This window comes from Cryptomeria japonica, chromosome 9, assembly GCF_030272615.1.
Source record: "Cryptomeria japonica chromosome 9, Sugi_1.0, whole genome shotgun sequence".
In the NCBI taxonomy this organism is placed as follows: Eukaryota; Viridiplantae; Streptophyta; class Pinopsida; order Cupressales; family Cupressaceae; genus Cryptomeria; species Cryptomeria japonica.
In genome coordinates, this window is record NC_081413.1 from 188890866 (window position 1) to 188910460 (window position 19595).

The 19595-nt window shown below is 39.3% G+C and overlaps 1 protein-coding gene across 13 annotated transcripts in view; it reads left to right on the forward strand.

Annotated features, from left to right (window-relative positions):
* Positions 1–456: 456 nt before the first annotated feature.
* LOC131038358 (glycylpeptide N-tetradecanoyltransferase 1-like) overlaps positions 457–19595 on the forward strand; it is a 73984-nt gene continuing 54845 nt past the window's right edge. For 6 of the 13 annotated variants that reach the window (XR_009358945.1, XR_009358946.1, XR_009358947.1 and 3 more), the window contains exon 1: positions 457–564. Coding sequence is in view for 6 of the 13 variants with exons in the window: in XM_059211286.1 (XP_059067269.1) it covers positions 748–1759 (1012 nt within the window). In the remaining 7 variants the exon portion in view is untranslated. The other 7 variants (XM_059211286.1, XM_059211287.1, XM_059211284.1 and 4 more) reach the window with 2 other exon arrangements.

Genomic DNA, 19595 nt, shown 5'->3' on the forward strand with positions numbered 1-19595 from the left:
AGGTTGAGTTCTTTCTTTTCATTGTAAGAATCACATTACATATTTTTGTGAATTTTGAGCTCTCTCTTTTTGAGCATATTCTCTGTGTTTTGTATGTTCTTCAGATTTTGCTTCATTGCTTCTCCTTGTAACAGGTTATTCGGCTATCAGAAGATCTTCAGGCTCCTGTGGTGTTGTATTTTCTCAACTTCTATATTGCATATATTGTTCAAGATAAAAAAACTAACTTAAATGCAATATCAAAGATATCCTCCACGTACCCATTGCTAAAATGCGATTGGTAGTACATAAATTTTTTAAAATATAAATATGCTAATTTATTAACATATAACTAAAGACTTAAAAGTGTTGATTTTTTACACTCAAAAAAGAAATTAAAATGAATATCTTAATTGATAAAAAAAATCTATATTCTAGATTATAAAAGTATTCATTTTTATTGAAACAATTTATATAATTTCATATGACAGGCAAGGGTGACCGTCAAATTCGAGGCTTGCTTTAGAGAATTAGGGTAGGATGATTTGGCTGGCCAGGGTGAGCACACCAGTCTTCAATAGCTAGGTAATTGTGAAAACTCAGATTTTTAATTCTTTTTTCTTTATTTTGGGTATACGATATTTCTATGTTGCGATTCATTTTATACCTGTAAGTCTATATATTTCAGCCAGGATTTTATTTGTTCCTCCGTCTGCACTTTCACGAGTTCCAATTCATTGAAAACAAATTGATTTTAAGAGCATCCTAATGGCAGACAAGATCAATCATTCTTCATTTTTAGATGTAAATGGCAATGGTATTAACAGTTACGGAATTGAGAGGATTAGCAAAAATTTCCAGAATGTTATTTCATTGGGTAAAAGGCACACGTTTTGGGAAACCCAACCAGTAGTTCAGTTTAAGGACAGAGGGCATCCGAATTTGAGGGAGGGTCCAATAGAGGAACCCGTCCCGTTGTCTGAAGTTAGACAAGAACCCTACACCTTGCCTAGTCAGTATGAATGGTATACTTGTGATGTTGATTGTGAGGAAACCTTGACTAATGTTTACAATCTTCTCACTAATAACTATGTGGAAGATGATAAAAACATGTTTAGGTTTGATTACTCTAAGATTTTCTTAAGGTGGGCACTCAAGCCCCCAGGATATTACAAGAGTTGGCATATTGGGGTCAGGATTAATGGCACTAGGAAGCTGGTGGGCTTTATAGCTGGAGTCCCTCTTAGAATTAGGGTGAATGATAATGTATTCAATATGGCAGAGATCAACTTTTTGTGTGTGCACAAGAAGCTTAGATCTAAGAGGCTTGCCCCTTTACTCGTGAAGGAGGTTACAAGGAGGGTCACTCTGGAAAACATATGGCAAGCAGCTTACACTGCCGGTGTTGTAATACCGACACCCATTGCGAGTTGCCAATATTGGCACAGGTCGTTGAATCCTACGAAGCTGACGGATGTGGGGTTTTCAAGGTTGGGGACAAGGATGACAATGAATAAAACCATAAAATTGTATCAATTACCAGAAACCATTACGACTCAAGGTTTCAGGTCGATGGATAGCCATGACGTACCAGCAGTCACTAGGCTTCTTCAGAATTATTTGGTTCAGTTTGTTGTGGCCCCTGATCTATCAGAAGATGATGTAGAGCACTGGCTTCTCCCAAAGGAGAATGTTGTATATAGCTATGTGGTTGAAAGCCCAGAGAATAGGGAAATTACTGATTTCTGTAGCTTTTACACTCTTTCCTCCACAATTCTCGGTAATCAGACCTATTCTCAGTTAAAGGCTGCTTACTCTTACTACAATGTGTCTACTAGAACACCTCTTTTCCAGTTGATAAATGATGCTCTCATCATAGCAAAGCAGAAAGACTATGATGTATTTAATGCACTTAACATCATGCACAATGCTACATTTTTGAGGGAACTGAAATTTGAATCCGGCAATGGACATCTCCACTACTATCTTTACAACTATAGGCTAACAGAGCCTCTCAAGCCATCTGAACTTGGAGTAGTAATTTTTTAGTGCATAATCTAATCTTCCTATGATTTGTATTAATTTAGACAGCCAAGTAAATTTGCCTTTTGAGACTCACAAATGTTAAACTATTTAATTTTGATACCACCCTACGGTTGGTATTTAGCATCTTGCTTCCATAATAATCTGATGTTCTTTCTTGGATGAAAAAAAGATTCTTTTTTTAATGTCTACGGGACCTTGCAAATTTGCATGTGTAACTGTACAGTAGCTTGATACCATTGTTGCACCATATATTATTACTTTTATTAGCGATGCCTATCAAAGCTGAAATACCAATCCAGTGAAAATGAATGAGAGCCTCGGACATCTCATCTATGCTCAGCAAAATCTCTGTCTGCAGAGAGCCAACACCCAACAATGACACTAATTAAAATAACCATAAACCAAAACTATGAGGGATGCTTTTTACACTTAATCATCGCGATGGTAACCTGATATACTTACTCTTAGCTTGTAGTGTCAAGTAGTCAAACAAGATTATGCTTGGCACAGGAACATGAAAAAATAACCCGGAATGCTATACTCACGTATCAATCCCAATGGAATTTGGGCGCTCTTTGGACATTGTGTTCTGATGTGATTGGAATTTCAAATGCCATTGGCTTGGCCATTGTCCACTGTTCCACATCATGTTGTCTCCTTAACACTTTTTCTGAGAAAATGGTTTGAGTATCAAGTGCAGATATCATATGCATTGTTCTGCATTTTTTTAATAGAGGGAAGTATCACTGATCAGGATCCGTGTAGAAGATATTTTAATTAATTTGATTTTTTTTAAATGACCACAGGAGATTGCCTTCTTGTTTGATTTGAGATAGATTTAAAACTCAGAGTTCTTTAAGTGATAGTATACTTTTAATAAAGGAACTGCCCAATGATAATACCTAGGAAGTTTCTGTATGTTAAAACATATATGCTTCAACATACAGATTCAATTGCAATAATTAGAATACAGGCTTGAATTTCTTATTTTGTGATGAAAACACATTTATAACGCTATTTAGCATATCTATATTTTAAAAGTATATGTAAAAATACATCGAGGGATATCTTTTTACACCCACTTTGAAAACTAAAAAATAACCCTCTTTCACTACAAGAAGATTATTGAAATGATCTACACACTAACAGCAACGCCTACACTATCACGACAACTTTGAACTTTATCCATGATAGACTGTTATGACCAATAAATGCTGTTGGTACATTGCATGGTTGTGACAGTCCATCTCAACAACCAAATGATCAACAAATAAATGATCAACATTCTGAGTTGGTTGTTGATCCATCACATTTGAAATTTTGAAGTCTATTTGAATAAATTATTGGTAGCAGCATTCAATTGTTAAGCCAAAAAAGAAGAAAGAAAAATGGATGGGTGGTTGAAACTTTAACACGAATTTTCCTGGCTAGCCTGAGATAGTTGACCTGGGTTGAATTTCAGCAATCGTTTCTTACATATGTCATATTTCTCTCTATGAAAGCAAGAAATGGCTACGAATCATTTTGTATGCCTTGAGTGAATAATCTTTGACAGCTTCAAATGCAGATGGATTTTCAACGAACTCTGGAATATAGAAAGCAATCTTGCACAACCGGTAAAAGAATCCCATTGAAGCAAAATCTTGACAGCCTATTCACCAATACACAGAGCCCGTTCACTAACTTAATACAATAGAGTTTTCTTTGAGAAACAAACGAATCTGAAGATAAAGAAATGACACCATTGTTGAGCTTTTTAATTGCAATTGAGGTTGGAATACTAATTCAGAACTCAGGGATTTTTATCCACACTGAGCAACCTGTTGATGTGTTTTTCATGCACATGCGAACACAGAATAAAATACCTAAAGGTACCTTATCCTCTCTTGAGCAAAGTTTCCCGACTGCTGAAGATCTCGCTGAAGGATCAGTCGAGGCAACTCCAAGGTTCTTGTATGTAGGTTCTCTACTCGTGGATAAGCTCTTTGTGGTATGATGTGATTTTGCTGGAATCACAAGGGGACTTACACTTGATGAATAAACGTCTGATTTGCTTTGAATAATGCTGGAACACAGGATTTCACTAGCCTAGATTTTTGAAAAAAGGAAAAAAGGATGAGGGCGAGGGAAGGATCTAATTCTGACACTAAGAATGTAGGAGCAATGAATGATCTTTGATGAAATTCTAACTAAGTCTTGTTTTGACATCCCAGGATCATCTCCACAAGATTAGTGCGATCTTCGGAGGAAAACTTTATGATGTTCAAATCATCGCTACAGGCATAGACACCATCAAGCTGATGCATATCAGTGAAGAAGCGACAATTGAAGTTAAGCTTAAGCTGAATGATTCCAGTTGACTACACAAGGCAAGTCTGCAATCAACAAACTGCTAGTAGTATGGATATACAAATTTCACCATCAATCAAACACATTTCTTCCACTCATCTAATAACATGAAATCAAATCTGAGAAGTATAAAGACCATGCAAATTGTTGAATCGACCCATAGATTTCACCATTTCTTCAATGAAGTTTTACAAGTCTTTTACAACAACATCTTGGCAACAATCTTTGCCTTCTCTTGCTATTCTACTTTAATTGCTATTCTATCAACTGATTATTCACTATTAGCTAACTATTCGCCTACTATCAACTATTGACTAACTATTAGCTTTTACAAATGAAGAGCCAGGGCTTATATAGTGCCCACAATACAATTCAATGGCTTAGATCAATTTGAGATCAATGGCCGAGATTTTACAATGAAAACCCTAATTAGGGTTTGTTACAACAAACTTAATTCTGACCAATGAAATAATTGCATTATTTGGACACATGTCTTCTCTGGAATAATTGACCAATGGATAACCGGAGTAGGTACATCGAAGTTTGTGCCATCTTTGATGAGTCAGGTACATTGAATCTAGACACGCTGAGGTGGACCAATCCGACTGGAGGAGCGATGACTGGGATGCCACCTTGTCTGACACTTGTAACTTGGTAGATATTCAATTTGATGATGCTGAGAAGCTAACTTTAGTTAACTCTTTTGAAACTGTCTGCTTCTCCAACGGACTCTTGCTTTGAACTCCTTTGTCTTTGATGTGCAGGATGGATGGTGTACCTTTCCTTCAAATGCTGGATTGGAAGAGGTCGTCCCTGATGATGCTAGACTGGAGAAGGTCGTCCTTGTTATGGTCTTCTTTCCTCTGCAAAACAAACCCAAAAGATGATTAAGGACACATAATAAATTCATTTCGACATAGCATTTTATACCTTAAATCATCAACAAGAAGACATCAAAATGAAGTTTGCTTAAAATTCTTTCCAAAGACAGGCTCCATAAGAATTTCGCCCTGGACCCTTTGGAAGGGTCAGGAGCGAATTTTGCATTCCTGGCTCAAATTCTTCTCACCTTGTGGTCATACTTGCTTAGATACATGCCCAAGGACGTCCTCATTCTCAACCAACACCAAGCTTGATGTAAATTTGGGGCAAAAATGGAGGTTTTAAGAATTTCACTCTGGACCCTTTGGAAGGGTCAGGAGCGAAATCCTTGGTTTGGGCTAATTTCCATCATTTTTCAACACCAATTAACTTCAAAAGGCAAGAACATGTCTCCTCGCACCCATCCAAGCCATGAAAACCTAACGTTTGACTAGACTTGCAAGGAAAATAGGTGGGTTTAAGATTTTCGCTCTGGACCCTTTGGAAGGGTCAGGAACGAAAATCACTTTTTGGCTCAATTCCTTCAAATTTGATAATCATTGCTAAGTCAAAATCATTGCTGAGGACCTCTCCCATCAAAACTCGCCCTAGTCAGCACTTGGCTTGGCACAAAATTGGGAAAAAAGGTGATTTAGAGAAAATTCGCTCTGGACCCTTTGGAAGGGTCAGGAGCGAATTTCTTAATTTAGGCTTATTCCTCCATTATTTCAAGTTGAATTCACCTCAAAAGGCTAGAAAACACTTCTCTCACATCCAACCCAAGTTTGACATGATTTTGCAAGGCAAAATAGGTGATTGAAGGATTTTCGCCCTGGACCCTTTGGAAGGGTCAAGAGCAAATTTCCTCCTTTGGCCTAAAATTATCAATTTTGGAGACAACCATCAACTCAAGGGCAATCTCAAGGGCATCTTTTACCTTGGTCTAGGCATAACTTAGCATAAATTTGAAAGGAATAGGTAGATTTTTGGGATTTTCGCTTTGGACCCTTTGGAAGGGTCAGGAGCGAAAATCTTGTTTTAGGGCTATTTCGCCATCCTTTCAACTTCAAATCACCTCCAAGATTTAGAACACCTTGCCTCACTCCTCTCCAGGGTATAAAAACCAAAAACTTGACTTGATTTGCAAGGAACAAAGGGTGATTCTAGGAATTTCGCTCTGGACCCTTTGGAAGGGTCAGGAGCGAAATTCTCATTTGGCTTCAAAATATGCATTCTTGGCGACCAAAATCCACTCTAAGGCAATCCAAATGACTTCTCGCACCCTTGTCCAAGTTTAACTTTGCTCAAATTTTGAAGAAAAGATGGTTTTTAGGATTTTCGCTCTAGACCCTTTGGAAGGGTCAGGAGCGAAAATCACTTTTAGGCTCAATTCCTTCATCTTTCATGGTTTCCAGCAACTTAAAGTCACTCTCAGGGGCAACTTCTCCTTGATTTTACCTTATCCCACACTTGATCTAGCAAAAAATTGATAGCAAAGAGAGGTTTTGAGAAAATTCGCTCTGGACCCTTTGGAAGGGTCAGGAGCGAAATTCTCATTCTTGACCAAAAATCATCATTTTTTCAACTTGAAACTTCTTTGCAAGGTAGAATTTCATCTTTCATTGCCCTAGGAACAAGGTTTCATGTCCAAGAAAGGTCAAAAAGTAGGCTTATAAGGAATTTCGCTCTGGACCCTTTGGAAGGGTCAGGAGCGAAATTTCCTTTCCTGGCTAAAATCCTTCATTTTCATAACTTCCAAGCATCCCCAAGGATTCCAACATGTCAATTCTCTCCTTCAACATGCCTTGGTCATCAAGATTTGGCCAAACAAGGAAAGAAATGCCTCTTAGAGAGATTTTCGCTCTAGACCCTTTGGAAGGGTCAGGAGCGAAAATCTTGACTTGGGCTAGATTCTTCATTTTTTCAATTCAAAACATCTTCAAGAGGCAAAGACAAGCTATCTCCCTTCCATTCAATTCATAAAAGACCAAGAACTTGACCTTCTTCAATGCAAAAATAAGAGTTTTTAGGAATTTCGCTCTGGACCCTTTGGAAGGGTCAGGAGCGAAATTTCCTTTTTGGTCCAAAATCCTTCATTTTTCAATGCTTTCAAACATTTCAAAGGCAACAAGAATGTCCAACCTTCCTTCCAAGATACCCTGCAAATCAAAATTTAGTCAAACTTGGGAGGAAATGAGCTTCAAGAAGATTTTCACTCTGGACCCTTTGGAAGGGTCAGGAGCGAAAATCTCAGTCCAGGCTAGATTGCTCACTTTTCAAACTTCAAACCACCTCATAAGGCAAAATTAGATCATTTTCCACATTAGGAACAAGGTTTCTAGTCCATTCAAGGCAACAAATAAGGTTTATGATGAATTTCGCTCTGGACCCTTTGGAAGGGTCAGGAGCGAAATTCTCTTTTAGGCCAAAATCTTGTTCTTCAAAATCAATCAACTCCATCTCCAGGAAAAAACATATCAATTCACCCTCAAACATGCCTTAGAAACCAACACTTAGCCAAAATTGGGAAGGAAATGTATGCTACAAAGATTTTAAAGGGTCAGGAGCGAAAATCATGTTTTGGGCTTGATTCCTGACTTTTCCAACTCTCACCCTCTTTGGGAGGCAAACAAAGATCCTTCCTCATGCATCTCCACCTTGGTCCTGACTTTGGCTAAAGGAAAAATGAGTGTTTTCAAGAATTTCGCTCTGGACCCTTTGGAAGGGTCAAGAGCGAAATTCTCATTCTTGACTAAAATCTTCACCTCATCCACCTTTACTCACCTCCTAAGGTTAGAACATTCACATACACCTCCACACATGCCTCAAAAACTAGGAATTTGGTCTTGACAAGTGATAAATTGAGGTGTATAAGGATTTTCGCTCTGGACCCTTTGGAAGGGTTAGGAGCGAAATTCTCATTTTTGGCTAGCTTTCATCATCTTGAGGTCCAAAAAATCCTCTTCAAGGCAAATATGTACCAAAACCTACCAAATCATGCCTTAGAAGCTCCTAACTTGGTCAAGCTAAGAAGCTCATAACTTGGTCAAGCTAAGAAGCTCAATAGAGGAAATATGAATTTCGCTCTGGACCCTTTGGAAGGGTCAGGAGCGAAATTCACCTTTTGAGCCAATTTCTCACATATTTTCTCCTCCTCACACCTCGGACAAACTTCATTAGGCCTCCTTTCCTCATGATCATGCAAATTTCTCCTTTAGGTTGACATATAGCTCCAGTTTTTGTGGAAAATAGGGTTTTACATGAATTTCGCTCTGGACCCTTTGGAAGGGTCAGGAGCAAAATTCCCATTCTAGGCTCAATTCACCTTCAAACTGGCTTGAATTTGTCCTTGGCTAGATCTTTGATTCATCCCTTCCATTCCTTAGCCAAATTTGCTCAACCACTCACTGACTTCCTCGAACTCAAACGAGACACCACCAACAAAACCAAGCCTAAGGAAGACCTTGAAAAAAACGCCCTTAACCTAGAGCATCAACTGACTCACCCTCTCTCAAGCAGAGCCTGCAACCAGTGATCCTCCTGACAGCACTCACCATGCAAAAGCTAACAGTCTAAAACCAAAAAAACCCAGAAAACAAACCCAAGAGAGCAAAAAAGCAGGGGTCCCCATTTGCAATGGGGTGATGTGTGAATACGTCACAACACAACCCTTCATGAACTAGAAGCTACATTTAATTATCAACCTAGGGACGTGAACTTGAAATGAGACAACAATATATGTGCACTATGGAAGCCTTCTAAGTTGTTATTTCAGTTGCATATAGCAAATAAACTCAGAATAATAAACTGAAGTGAAAACATGACAATGATGGAAATAAAACCAACTACACAGTAGTGGCTGCAGGAAGACTGGTTATTTGCAACAACAGTGGCTGCAGGATGACTGTTGTAAAACTAGTGAAATCAAATATGCTGAAATAGAGTCTATGTTAAACAACTGATCACTAACAGTAAATCATAACGAATAAAAATGTAAACTGCTACAAATCTAAACTATGATGGAATCACAGTTCCTCAAGTGGCCCTTGCTTGAGTTGCTTCAATCTGTCATTTGCATTCCATCTTCAATAAACAAGCTTCAATGCTCAAATAATTTTCTTATTGCACATCAAATATCACTTGGACATATATCAGACTTGCTGATTGAAATCAGACACCATTAACAAGACTCAATACTAACTGGATACTCTTAAGTTCTTAACACTACTTCAACACTACTTACAACTCAACAAAATCTCAAATTTATGCTTGAGGCTTGAGAGTTGGAGTAATTACAAACTCAACAAATTATTACAAATGTCATTTATCCTATGACAATAAGGAGATGATTTATTCTATTCATGATTGGTAATAAAGATTAAACTAACAAGAGTTGAGAGAGTTCTAATCAACTTCAAACTCTACAACTATAAAATACAGTCATGGCTGAACATGTGTACAAAACATGTTATATTTATTTATGAATCATCAAATATTGTTTCCACAAGCTTCTCCAATGTTCCTTGACTTCAATAACTCCAAATACATGAACTCATGAAGAGGTAGAAGAGTCCAAGTTGAATTAGAACTCAATCCTTAACCGCTGCCTGGAAATCTGCTAGTTAGTCTCAGTCAACTTCTGTTGATTACTGCTCATTAACTATTGCAAATCAACTCAAACGATTTAAACTGTTTTTAGATCTCCTTTTAAGCTTTCCAAATCATTTTGAAAATCTGAATTTCCTTAAGAAACGAGTGAGATATGCCCATTCTAATGAAACTGATCTTTTGACTTTTTCTGCACTTTCAGTCAATTGCTACATCTGTCAACTGCCAACTTGCTCCTTTATTCTAGTTGTATGAACGAATCAACCCACTCAAAAACATTTTAATCCTTCTTAAGTACTTTACATTCAATAATAACCATTTATTATAATATTTTACCTTTATTTAGCATCAACTAGCTAGACACACATATGCATATCAAACACCATTAATCCTAGTTAATGCTTCATAAAAACAAGGTAATGTTTGGAAATGACTTGAAAGGACATTATAAACATGAGGTAAAGTATCATAAAGCATGAAATAATATGGTCAATTTATAGACTCATCAACCATAATAGCGATGAATCTCACAATATGTGAAAACCACTCAAACTGGAATATATGCATGTTGTCACTGGATGATAATAATGGTGTACCTTAAAATCTACAAAGTGTGTTGATCCCGATTTAGGGGATGGCCTTTGGGGCCAGCAGTGTTTTATAACACCTGATATCTTTATTTTTGCATTATTGTTTCTCAATAAATTGGGAATTTTAGACAAATAACTGTTGTTGGAAATAAGTCACACCCGGACCGACGATGGACTGGTCCAAGAGGGGCCAGTAGCTCAGTGGTACAGCACTCCAACAGCATATGGAAGGTCCTAGGTTCGAGTCCTAGCTGGTCCATGTCTCAACATGGTATCAGAGCTAGGTCCAGGCTAGGAGCCTGTTGACGTGTATTTTGTACACAGTCATACACAGAATAAAATACCCAAAGGCATCTTATCCTCTCTTGAATAAAGTCGCTAACTGCTGAAGATATCGCGAGAAGGATCAGTTAGGATGACTCCAATATTCTTTTTAGTAGGGTCTCTACGTGTGGATAAGCACCAGTGGTCGTTGTGATTGTTGTGTCATCAAGGGGCCTTACGTCGCCGAAGATTTTGCTAAACTAAACAAGCTTTTCAAAAAATATCAAAAGGATAGGGTTTGCAAGAGGTCTAATCTAGTCTAACCCTAAGAATGACTCAATGCGGACAAGACTTGGTGAGATTCTACCAACTTCAATATTGCCATAAATTAACAACTCAATTGAAATTGATGCGATCTTCTAAGGTAACGAATGATTTTCCAATACATCAGAGATCAAGGACACTATCACGAAGGTACATATCCAAGATACAACAACGATTGAAGTTTTAGGCGATTCAAATATCTCCAGTCGACCACGCAAGGCGTTCCTACAATCAGCAAGAAGCTAGTGGTTTGGAAAGCGAATCCTACCAAAGATCAAGTCCAACACTTTGTCCTTCGAATTAACACACTACTTTGATTGAGAATGATTCAAGAAAAATGAACAACCATGAAGATAACCAAGAGGATTGCAACAAAACACCATAACTTCAATATTTCATTGATCTCAAAGCCATCATGCACAACAATTGTTTGAATTCCTTTCTCAAAACTCAATCTTGCTACAAAAGTAAATTGCTTCTAAACTCTAATCTCTCTAATACATCAATAATTTCTAACTCTCTCTAATTTCTAGTTACCAAAAAATGAAAGAAATGAGGGTATAAATAGCATCCTCAATTACAATGAACGGTCCAGATCGAAAGAAGATCAATGGCCAAGATCATGACACCTAAACCCTAATTAGGGTTTTATTACAAAAGTTCCCCTTTTATTGCACAACATTAAATGCATAGCCAATTATTAAATTTGGCACGAAAATCTAGGAGACATAAACCAATGACAATTAAGGTGCCATGTCATCTATAACAATCTCTCATCTAGAATCTTATTCCCTTTCCAATGCCCCTTTTTAGCATATGCAATGAATCTAGACACGATTCCTTCGATCTCAGCAATTGGAATCTCGGGAAGATTCTTCATTCTCTCTTCCAAGTGGATGACCTGATCAAATGCCTGGAGAAGAGCAGCGTCCCAACCAGGTTCAAGTTCCTTAGTCTTTTCAATTAGCAGCATGGTAGCAAACATCTGGTCCCGTTGCTCATCTGTGATAACATTTGTATCCTTGCAAAAGATGATCTTGATTCTATCCTCCAATTCCTGCAAATCCACATCTGTCTCAATCTCGATCCTCCTGCCAAGAATGGTACGTAGTACCTCAAATACTCTGTCCTGGATCGGGTGGATAACCTCCTCAACATGGCTACATCTAGTACTGATGTCCTCGAAGAGAACTTCCTTCATCTGGAGTAAGGTTGACCACTGAAGTAAACTGTGAGGTCCTCCATCCATGATCTTTTCCTGCGCTAAGACCTTCCTCGATGTTTGTCTGATTACTTGCAAGACAGGAATGATAACCTCTTTGGTATGAGCAAAAGCAGCTACTGTTATCATCAAGTTGTGGATGATCTCAAGAACCTGGATAGCCCTATGAATAGTCTTCATCATCCTTGTTGCAAATTCTACGGCAGCTGTATGGGATTTGTCCATCCAAGTGCTCATATGCTGGACCAAACTCCTGAATCTCTCTGCCTCACTAATTGATTGAAGGGGAAGTGCCTGTACGGGTGATCTTGCTGGATCCTGACGTCCCAAAGGATGATTGAGATGGCTGAAATATGTTCTCCATGCACCAACTTCTCTCTCAAGCTTTCTATTTTTCTCCATTTCTTCCCTAAGCTTATCTTTCAATGCCTCAAACGAATCGGTGGCATCATCTAGTGTCTGCTCGGCTGTGAGTGGACCAAGCTCAAATGTCTCTACATCATATTCTTCTGCAAGGATCTCACCTTCATACTTGTCCACGGCCGGTGTAGCTATCTGCAATATTCTGGATCCAGTCTCATCTCTAATCATCTTGGACATCTTGGTAGTTTTTCTCTTCTCGGTCACTTCCTGGGAATGTCCAACAAGGCTCTCCAAATCAATTACATTGTCCTCGTCCTCGATCACAATTACCTTCGTTAATCTTTCCTTCAACCAATCTGGGATGGCGGATCTTGTCTCTTTAACCTGTATTTCCTTGAGCAATTCTTCTTCTCTGGGAGGAGATGTTACTTCATTATCTTCCCTATCATCATGTAGCTCATAATCTTGGAGAGATCCACCTGGTGACCTTCGAGGTGCCTGTCCTTCTTTATCATTTTGTACCATTGATTCCATGGATTCCTCTATCTCAGATGTCCTCTTCTCTTGTCGAGAAGATGTGCCGGATGAACGATCTCGATTGGCCTCTTGCTTCTTCTTGGAAGATTCTCTCTTCTCAGGTCTCTCTTTCCTCTTCGAGCCTCTTGGATGGATATTGCCTTCACTTGCACTTCGAAGGTTGCCTTCACTTGCATTTCTGGGATTAGGATTGCCTTCACTTACACTAGCTCCACCTTCGGCGGGTTTCTCTTCCAAGGTGAAAGTCATAGCTATGTCTTGCTCTCTCAACTTCTGATGCTGCACATCAACCCATCTGCGAGTACAAGACAAGACTGGAGCCATCAAAGCATCTAGATCCACAACCTCGGGCTCATTCCAATCTAACCTTACTGATTTGCTTTCTCGATCATAGGATGACTGGAGATGTCTGCCACTGTCCTGAGCTTGGTCGGCCACTCTGTAAATCTTGCATTTCCTAATGAAATCCAAAGGCAATCTAGAATGCATCTTTCTTTTCACTTCAAGATTGTCTAAGAGATTCATCATAAAATCTTCTATCTGAAACTCATGCTTAAACTTTCTACCGACTGTCTCCTCTATATATCCATGTGGATCAAAGCTTTCTCTCAAAGCAAAGAATGAAAAAGAATACAAAGCTAACTCCTTCTCTGCGTCATCCATGGCTAAAGCATTAGGACATACCTCAACTGAATTGCCTAAGATGATAGGTACAAGAACTCCATTTCCATGTCTGTGTCTGAATGCCTTCGCATAAGCTGCCAATTGTCTTGTTACCTCAAGTAACACTATTCTGTCTGTCGGATATCTTGGCAACATGTATGGAGGTGAAGGACATCCAGGACTCTGATGTAAGTAAATTTCGGAAATTGGATAAACCAAGCACCATACCTCTTTACTAGTTCCTGTGCATCCTGAGATAATCTATTGTGAATCCCGCCTTGCAACGTCCTGGTGATGTTCATCGTGAAGGTATCATTAACTAACTTGTAGTTACTTCCTGGTGGATGATGCAAGTGAACATAGGAATCACAAACTCTGACCTCGCCGGGTCCTCTTCCAATCACTCCTCTATGAGGTAGTCCTGCATACTCAAAGCTCCTAATCAAGGCATATATGACATATGAACTCATATGGAAGGACTTAGTAGCTTTTAATCTCCTCAACTGTACGTCCAAGCAATGGCTAATCATTCTAGCCCAATGAATTGTTCCTTTTCCCTGAACTATCACTTGGATGAAGTAAAACATCCACTTCTCGAAATAGAAGGCTTGAGGAGCCCCTGTGACTTGGTTGAGCATTGTTATCAAATCTCTGTACTCCTCCTGGAAATCGATCCTATGTGGTGTGTTCGGGATCTTGCTCAGGCGAGGACGGCTCTTAAGTAACCAGTTCTTGTTGATGATGCTTAGGCAAGCATCTGGATCATCTTCGTACATAGACCTGGCTCCTTCTATGCTCTTGTAGACCATATCTCTGTGCTCTGGAAGATGGAAAGCCTCACTTATAGCCTCTTCTGAAAGATAAGCCAAAGTGTTTCCCTCCTTGGACACGATCGTTCTGGACTGTGGATCATAATGACGAGCACACTCGATCATCAACTCATGGCATTGAACTGCTGGAGGGAAGCCGGCCGCCTTAATGATGCCACTCTCAATTATCCTCCTGGCGACAGGTGATGGCTTGCCAATGTAAGGGACCTCTCGAAACTTCTTCGTACTGAAGTTGCCCAAGTTGGTATCTCCAATGTTGCTCCACTTAGACACGATCTTGGTCTCCAGTTCTTCGTTCTTTTGATCTTCCTTCATGAGAGCTGGACGACTGGTGGATGCTCCTGCCTTCGGGGTCGCCATTGTATCACCTACACAACATTTCATAATAAGTAACAGATTTTGCAATATACAAACATAGATTAGACCAAAGATTAATTTTAGGAAACTTCATGATAAATCCTTGAGTTATCATTTCCTAAAAAAAACGATTGAGCTATTGAAATTCAAAATTTCAAAATTCAAAACTTAAGGCTATGACGATCAAAATTCAAAATAAGACAAGGATTACATCGCCATACCTTACTTGAGAGCTTAACTCTAAAATGCAAAATTAATAAATTCGCCTAGGCAAAAATTGATGTTTGGAAGATTCCAACGTGATCTTCCTCAAGCGAATGTCCTCCCTTGCAATTTCGCCACCTTTGGGGGTCTTCAACGTCTTGATGGCAAGCTCGCCTCACTTGAAACTAAGTTCGCACTCCCCTTTGATGATGCTTCGTACTTTGTATTCTTGATGAAATTCGCTCCTCCTTGAACACAATTCGCACTCCTCCAAAATCGCATATGAATGAAGGTTTAAATGATGATTTAAAAATGAAATTTTCACCTTCCTTTATAGGCGCTTACCTCATCAATCCCCATAGGCCGACTTTGTAAAAAATAAAGTAATTTAAACAATTTTTTAAATAAAAACCAAGGGCCGACTTTGTAAAATAAAGCAAATAAAACCCAAGCGCCCCAATTTAATTTTTTATTTAAAATAATAATTAATTCATTTAATGCCCTTGCAATTAATTTTTCGATTTTTTAAAGGCAAGAAATAATTAATTAAATGCTCACGCGCAAATTTTAAATGCTAACTTTTAATTGAATATTCAAATTTTATTGATCTTTAGCATTTAATATAATCTAAAAATTGTGTTAGCGCCAAAATTTGGGAGAGGGAAGGGTACAAACCACATCGCTCTGGTCCCTGGGAGAGGGACAGGAGCGAATTATCATCTTAGTCTTGATTCTTTTGCCTTTTACGTTCAAAATCTCCATCTTCACGTTGAAATTGACATCTTCAATAAGGATCTTGAGCTTGATTGACTTGATTTCGTAGACGAATGCCCCCTGTGACCATTATCGCCCTGGTCCCTGACTGAGGGACAGGAGCGAACTTCCATTTTTAGCTCAAATTTGTGATCTTTGACGTTCACTTCTTGTTTGTCGCCTTCCAAATGATGCTTTCAACCTTATGCATCTTTGTTTTGATGTGATCTTTGGAAGAAAATGAGTGATGTAGTTAATATCGCCCTGGTCCCTGGCTGAGGGACAGGAGCGATCTTGTCTCCTTGCTCTAGTTGACCACCTTTTGACGTTTTGTTTCTTTGCATATCATCTTCTTAAGAACATTTTAACCTTTTGCAACCTTGTACGACCTTGGTTTGACGTAAGTTTCGAAAGAAATGGCCAATATAGTGAATATCGCCCTGGTCCTTGCCTGAAGGACAGGAGCGAACTTTGGTGTCTTGGGCGCATCCTTGTTCTTATCAACTTGCAATTGCCTTCACAATATAAAACGATGTCCTTTGGTCCTTCTTGAACACTTGAAACGTGATCAACATCCAAAACTTAAGCTTTTATAGAGATTTCGCTCTGGTCCCTGACTGAGGGACAGGAGCGAATTTGAGCATATAGTGTAAATCTTTCATCATATTAACTTGCAATTGTCTTCAAGGTTCAAAATGATGCTCTTTACTCCCTTTCGAACACTTAAAATGTGAGTGGCAACTTAAATTTGGACACATTTGAATATTTCGCTCTGGTCCCTGACTGAGGGACAGGAGCGAACTTGAGCATATAGTGCAATTCCTTCATCTTTGGCGGTCCTTGCAACTTCATTCTTCGTCGAGACACCTCAAAACGTCATCGCCACCTTACACCTTGACTTGGAGTGACTTGAATTTGGGTGGAAGGCAAGATAACTAACATTTCGCCCTGGTCCCTGGCTGAGGGACAGGAGCGAATTTTCATTTTCAAGCTCAATCACACTTTGCCAACTTCCAAAATTATCTTCAATGGACTCGTTGTGCCCCCTTTCATTCATCTTTGGCCTGGAGTTCGTTTTAACTTGGCAAGAAATTGATCTAAGGAAGAAATCGCTATGGTCCCTGACTGAGGGACAAGAGCGAACTTGGCAAATATGAGCCTCCTTTTGGTGTCTTGCAATCTCCAATTTGTCTTCAACAGGTTCGTTATACCTCCTCTACTTGCTTCAAACTCAAAACTTACTTGATCTTTGCCCAAATTTTGCCCTATGAGGAAAATCGCTCTGGTCCCTGGGAGAGGGACGGGAGCTATCATCAAATTTCGCCCTGGTCCCTGACTGAGGGACAGGAGCGAATTAGCTTCTAGGTCTAATTTTCCTCATGTTTGTGCTTTCAAATTATATTCAACTGATAAAATGCACTTCCTTGGTTCTCCTCAAATCGTCAAATCGCTCAAATCTTGCAAGGACAAGGCAATGTTGGATTTTAAGCTCCGGTCCTTCACTGAGGGACAGGAGCGATTTTTGCTCCTGGCACATTTCCATGCTTGTGAAATTCTCCAAATTATATTCAATGGAAAGAACATGCCTCCCTTTATCACTTCCAATCCGAAATTCGTCTTGATCCTGCAGAGACAGTAAAATTTTGAGAAACAAGCTCCGGTCCTTCACTGAGGGACAGGAGTGATTTTGCTTCTACAGGCCAAAATATCATGATTTCAAGGGTTTAGTCACTTCACAAGGCAAAAACAAGACCTTTCCAATGCCCAGAATCAATCATCAAAATTTTCAAAATTCGGTCAAAATCATTCAAAAAATCAAAAAATCTCATCATTCACACTTAGACAAATTTTGGACTTTGCATTCAAAATTCCGACTGAAACTAGGCCAACTCACTTAGCTTCTGGCGAATTCACTTTATTTCCAAAACTGCATCCCTCGGGAGGAAGCTCTCAAATTCAAAATTGGACTGGACTCTGACCTGAAAACACAGTAACAGAAACCCTAAGGCTTGACCCTAGTCCAGACAACTAGCATACTAAACCAAAATCCTAAAAAGCAGAGAGAAAGGCGAGCAAAAACGAGCAAAAAGAGGGGGTCCCCATTTTAATGGGGCGATGTGTGAAATGGTCAGAACAGAGCCCCAAGCACACGAGAGGTGTGGCTTAAGGGGGGGTGTTGGTGTTGGAAATAAGCCACACTTGGACTGACGATGGACTGGTCCAAGAGGGGCCAGTAGCTCAGCGGTAGAGCACTCCAGCAGCATATGGAAGGTCCTAGGTTCGAGTCCTAGCTGGTCCATGTCTCAACAATAACATTGTTTAAATTCCCTATGTCGTCTTGGGCTGACCTGCTTTGAGTTAGTAAATTTAATAATTTTATTTGTTGTAGTTATTTGGGCTAACCTTGGGAAGGTGGCTATCTAACACGGCACAGGTGCTAGTCATAGAGGTGCACATCTCATTTTGAGATATGCTTGGTTTTTGGATTAGAAGTGCGGTGCATTGTGTGGATCGTGGAAGGCCCATCACTGAGGTGGGATGATGCCCCCATCCCCTCTATTCTCAATTCCAAGCAATTCACAAGATCAGTTTGTTTCTTAACAATTGCATTCTTCTCCTTTCTGTGACACAGGTGTTGTGGTACAAGGATTGACTGGAGCGGGAGAGGGTTTTGAACTGTGAAGGGGAAGAACACAAGTGATCACTGAGAGGGGGGTGAATCAGTGGTAATAAAAAACTTTAACTTTCTAAATGATCTAAGCTTTAATAATAGTAATCATAAAAACTATGAGCAGAGATATTAAACCCAATAGGACACACATACAGAGCAAACACATAACACAAGTATTTACGAGGAAAACCCAGTGTGGGAAAAACCTCGGTGAGAATAGCTGTTGGAATCTACTTATCCAATCCAGCCTCACAAGTAAATCTGATTACAATATTTAGGGCACCAACCCAAGGAGCACTAACCCCTACAGTTTATGAGAACCAACTCAAAGGAGCACCAACCCCTGATCTGAGCATCCACTCAGATGATTACAAAGTGTAAATAACAAGATACTATTTATGCACCTGGTTACAATTGATGTATTGTACCACACTAATTATCTTCTGCTCAATCCTCTGCACTCTGATCTTTGATCTCGTTTTCTGCAACTATCTCGCTGACTTCTACTCTATTTTTGCACTTAGACTATCACGACTCTGAAACTCTCTCTTTTCTACAATTTCTGCATCTTCAACAACTCCTTGATTGAGCACAACTCTACCATATTATCTCACGAACGTGACTTCAACGTATTCATCAATTTAGTCAGTCGACAACCTACATCTTTATAGAACCTGCATTCACCTCCATAAGGTCAGTCGATTGTAGATCATCACAGACTGTTGCATTGTTGCCATGCAATGTGATCGGTTCAATTTTCTAGGCTGCACACAGATTGTTCATTCAATTGGTTCACATCTTCTCCAGTTGTCAAAACAAGTTCCTAGACACATGAAATCGCGCCAACTTGTGATCTTCAAAGATTTTAAATCTGGGTCGTCGATCTCCTAGATATGACCACAAAGACTTGGTCAAAATATGCCACTGTGGCAGTGTGCTGAACTGGCATTCGTCGTAGATTGCATAACATTGCG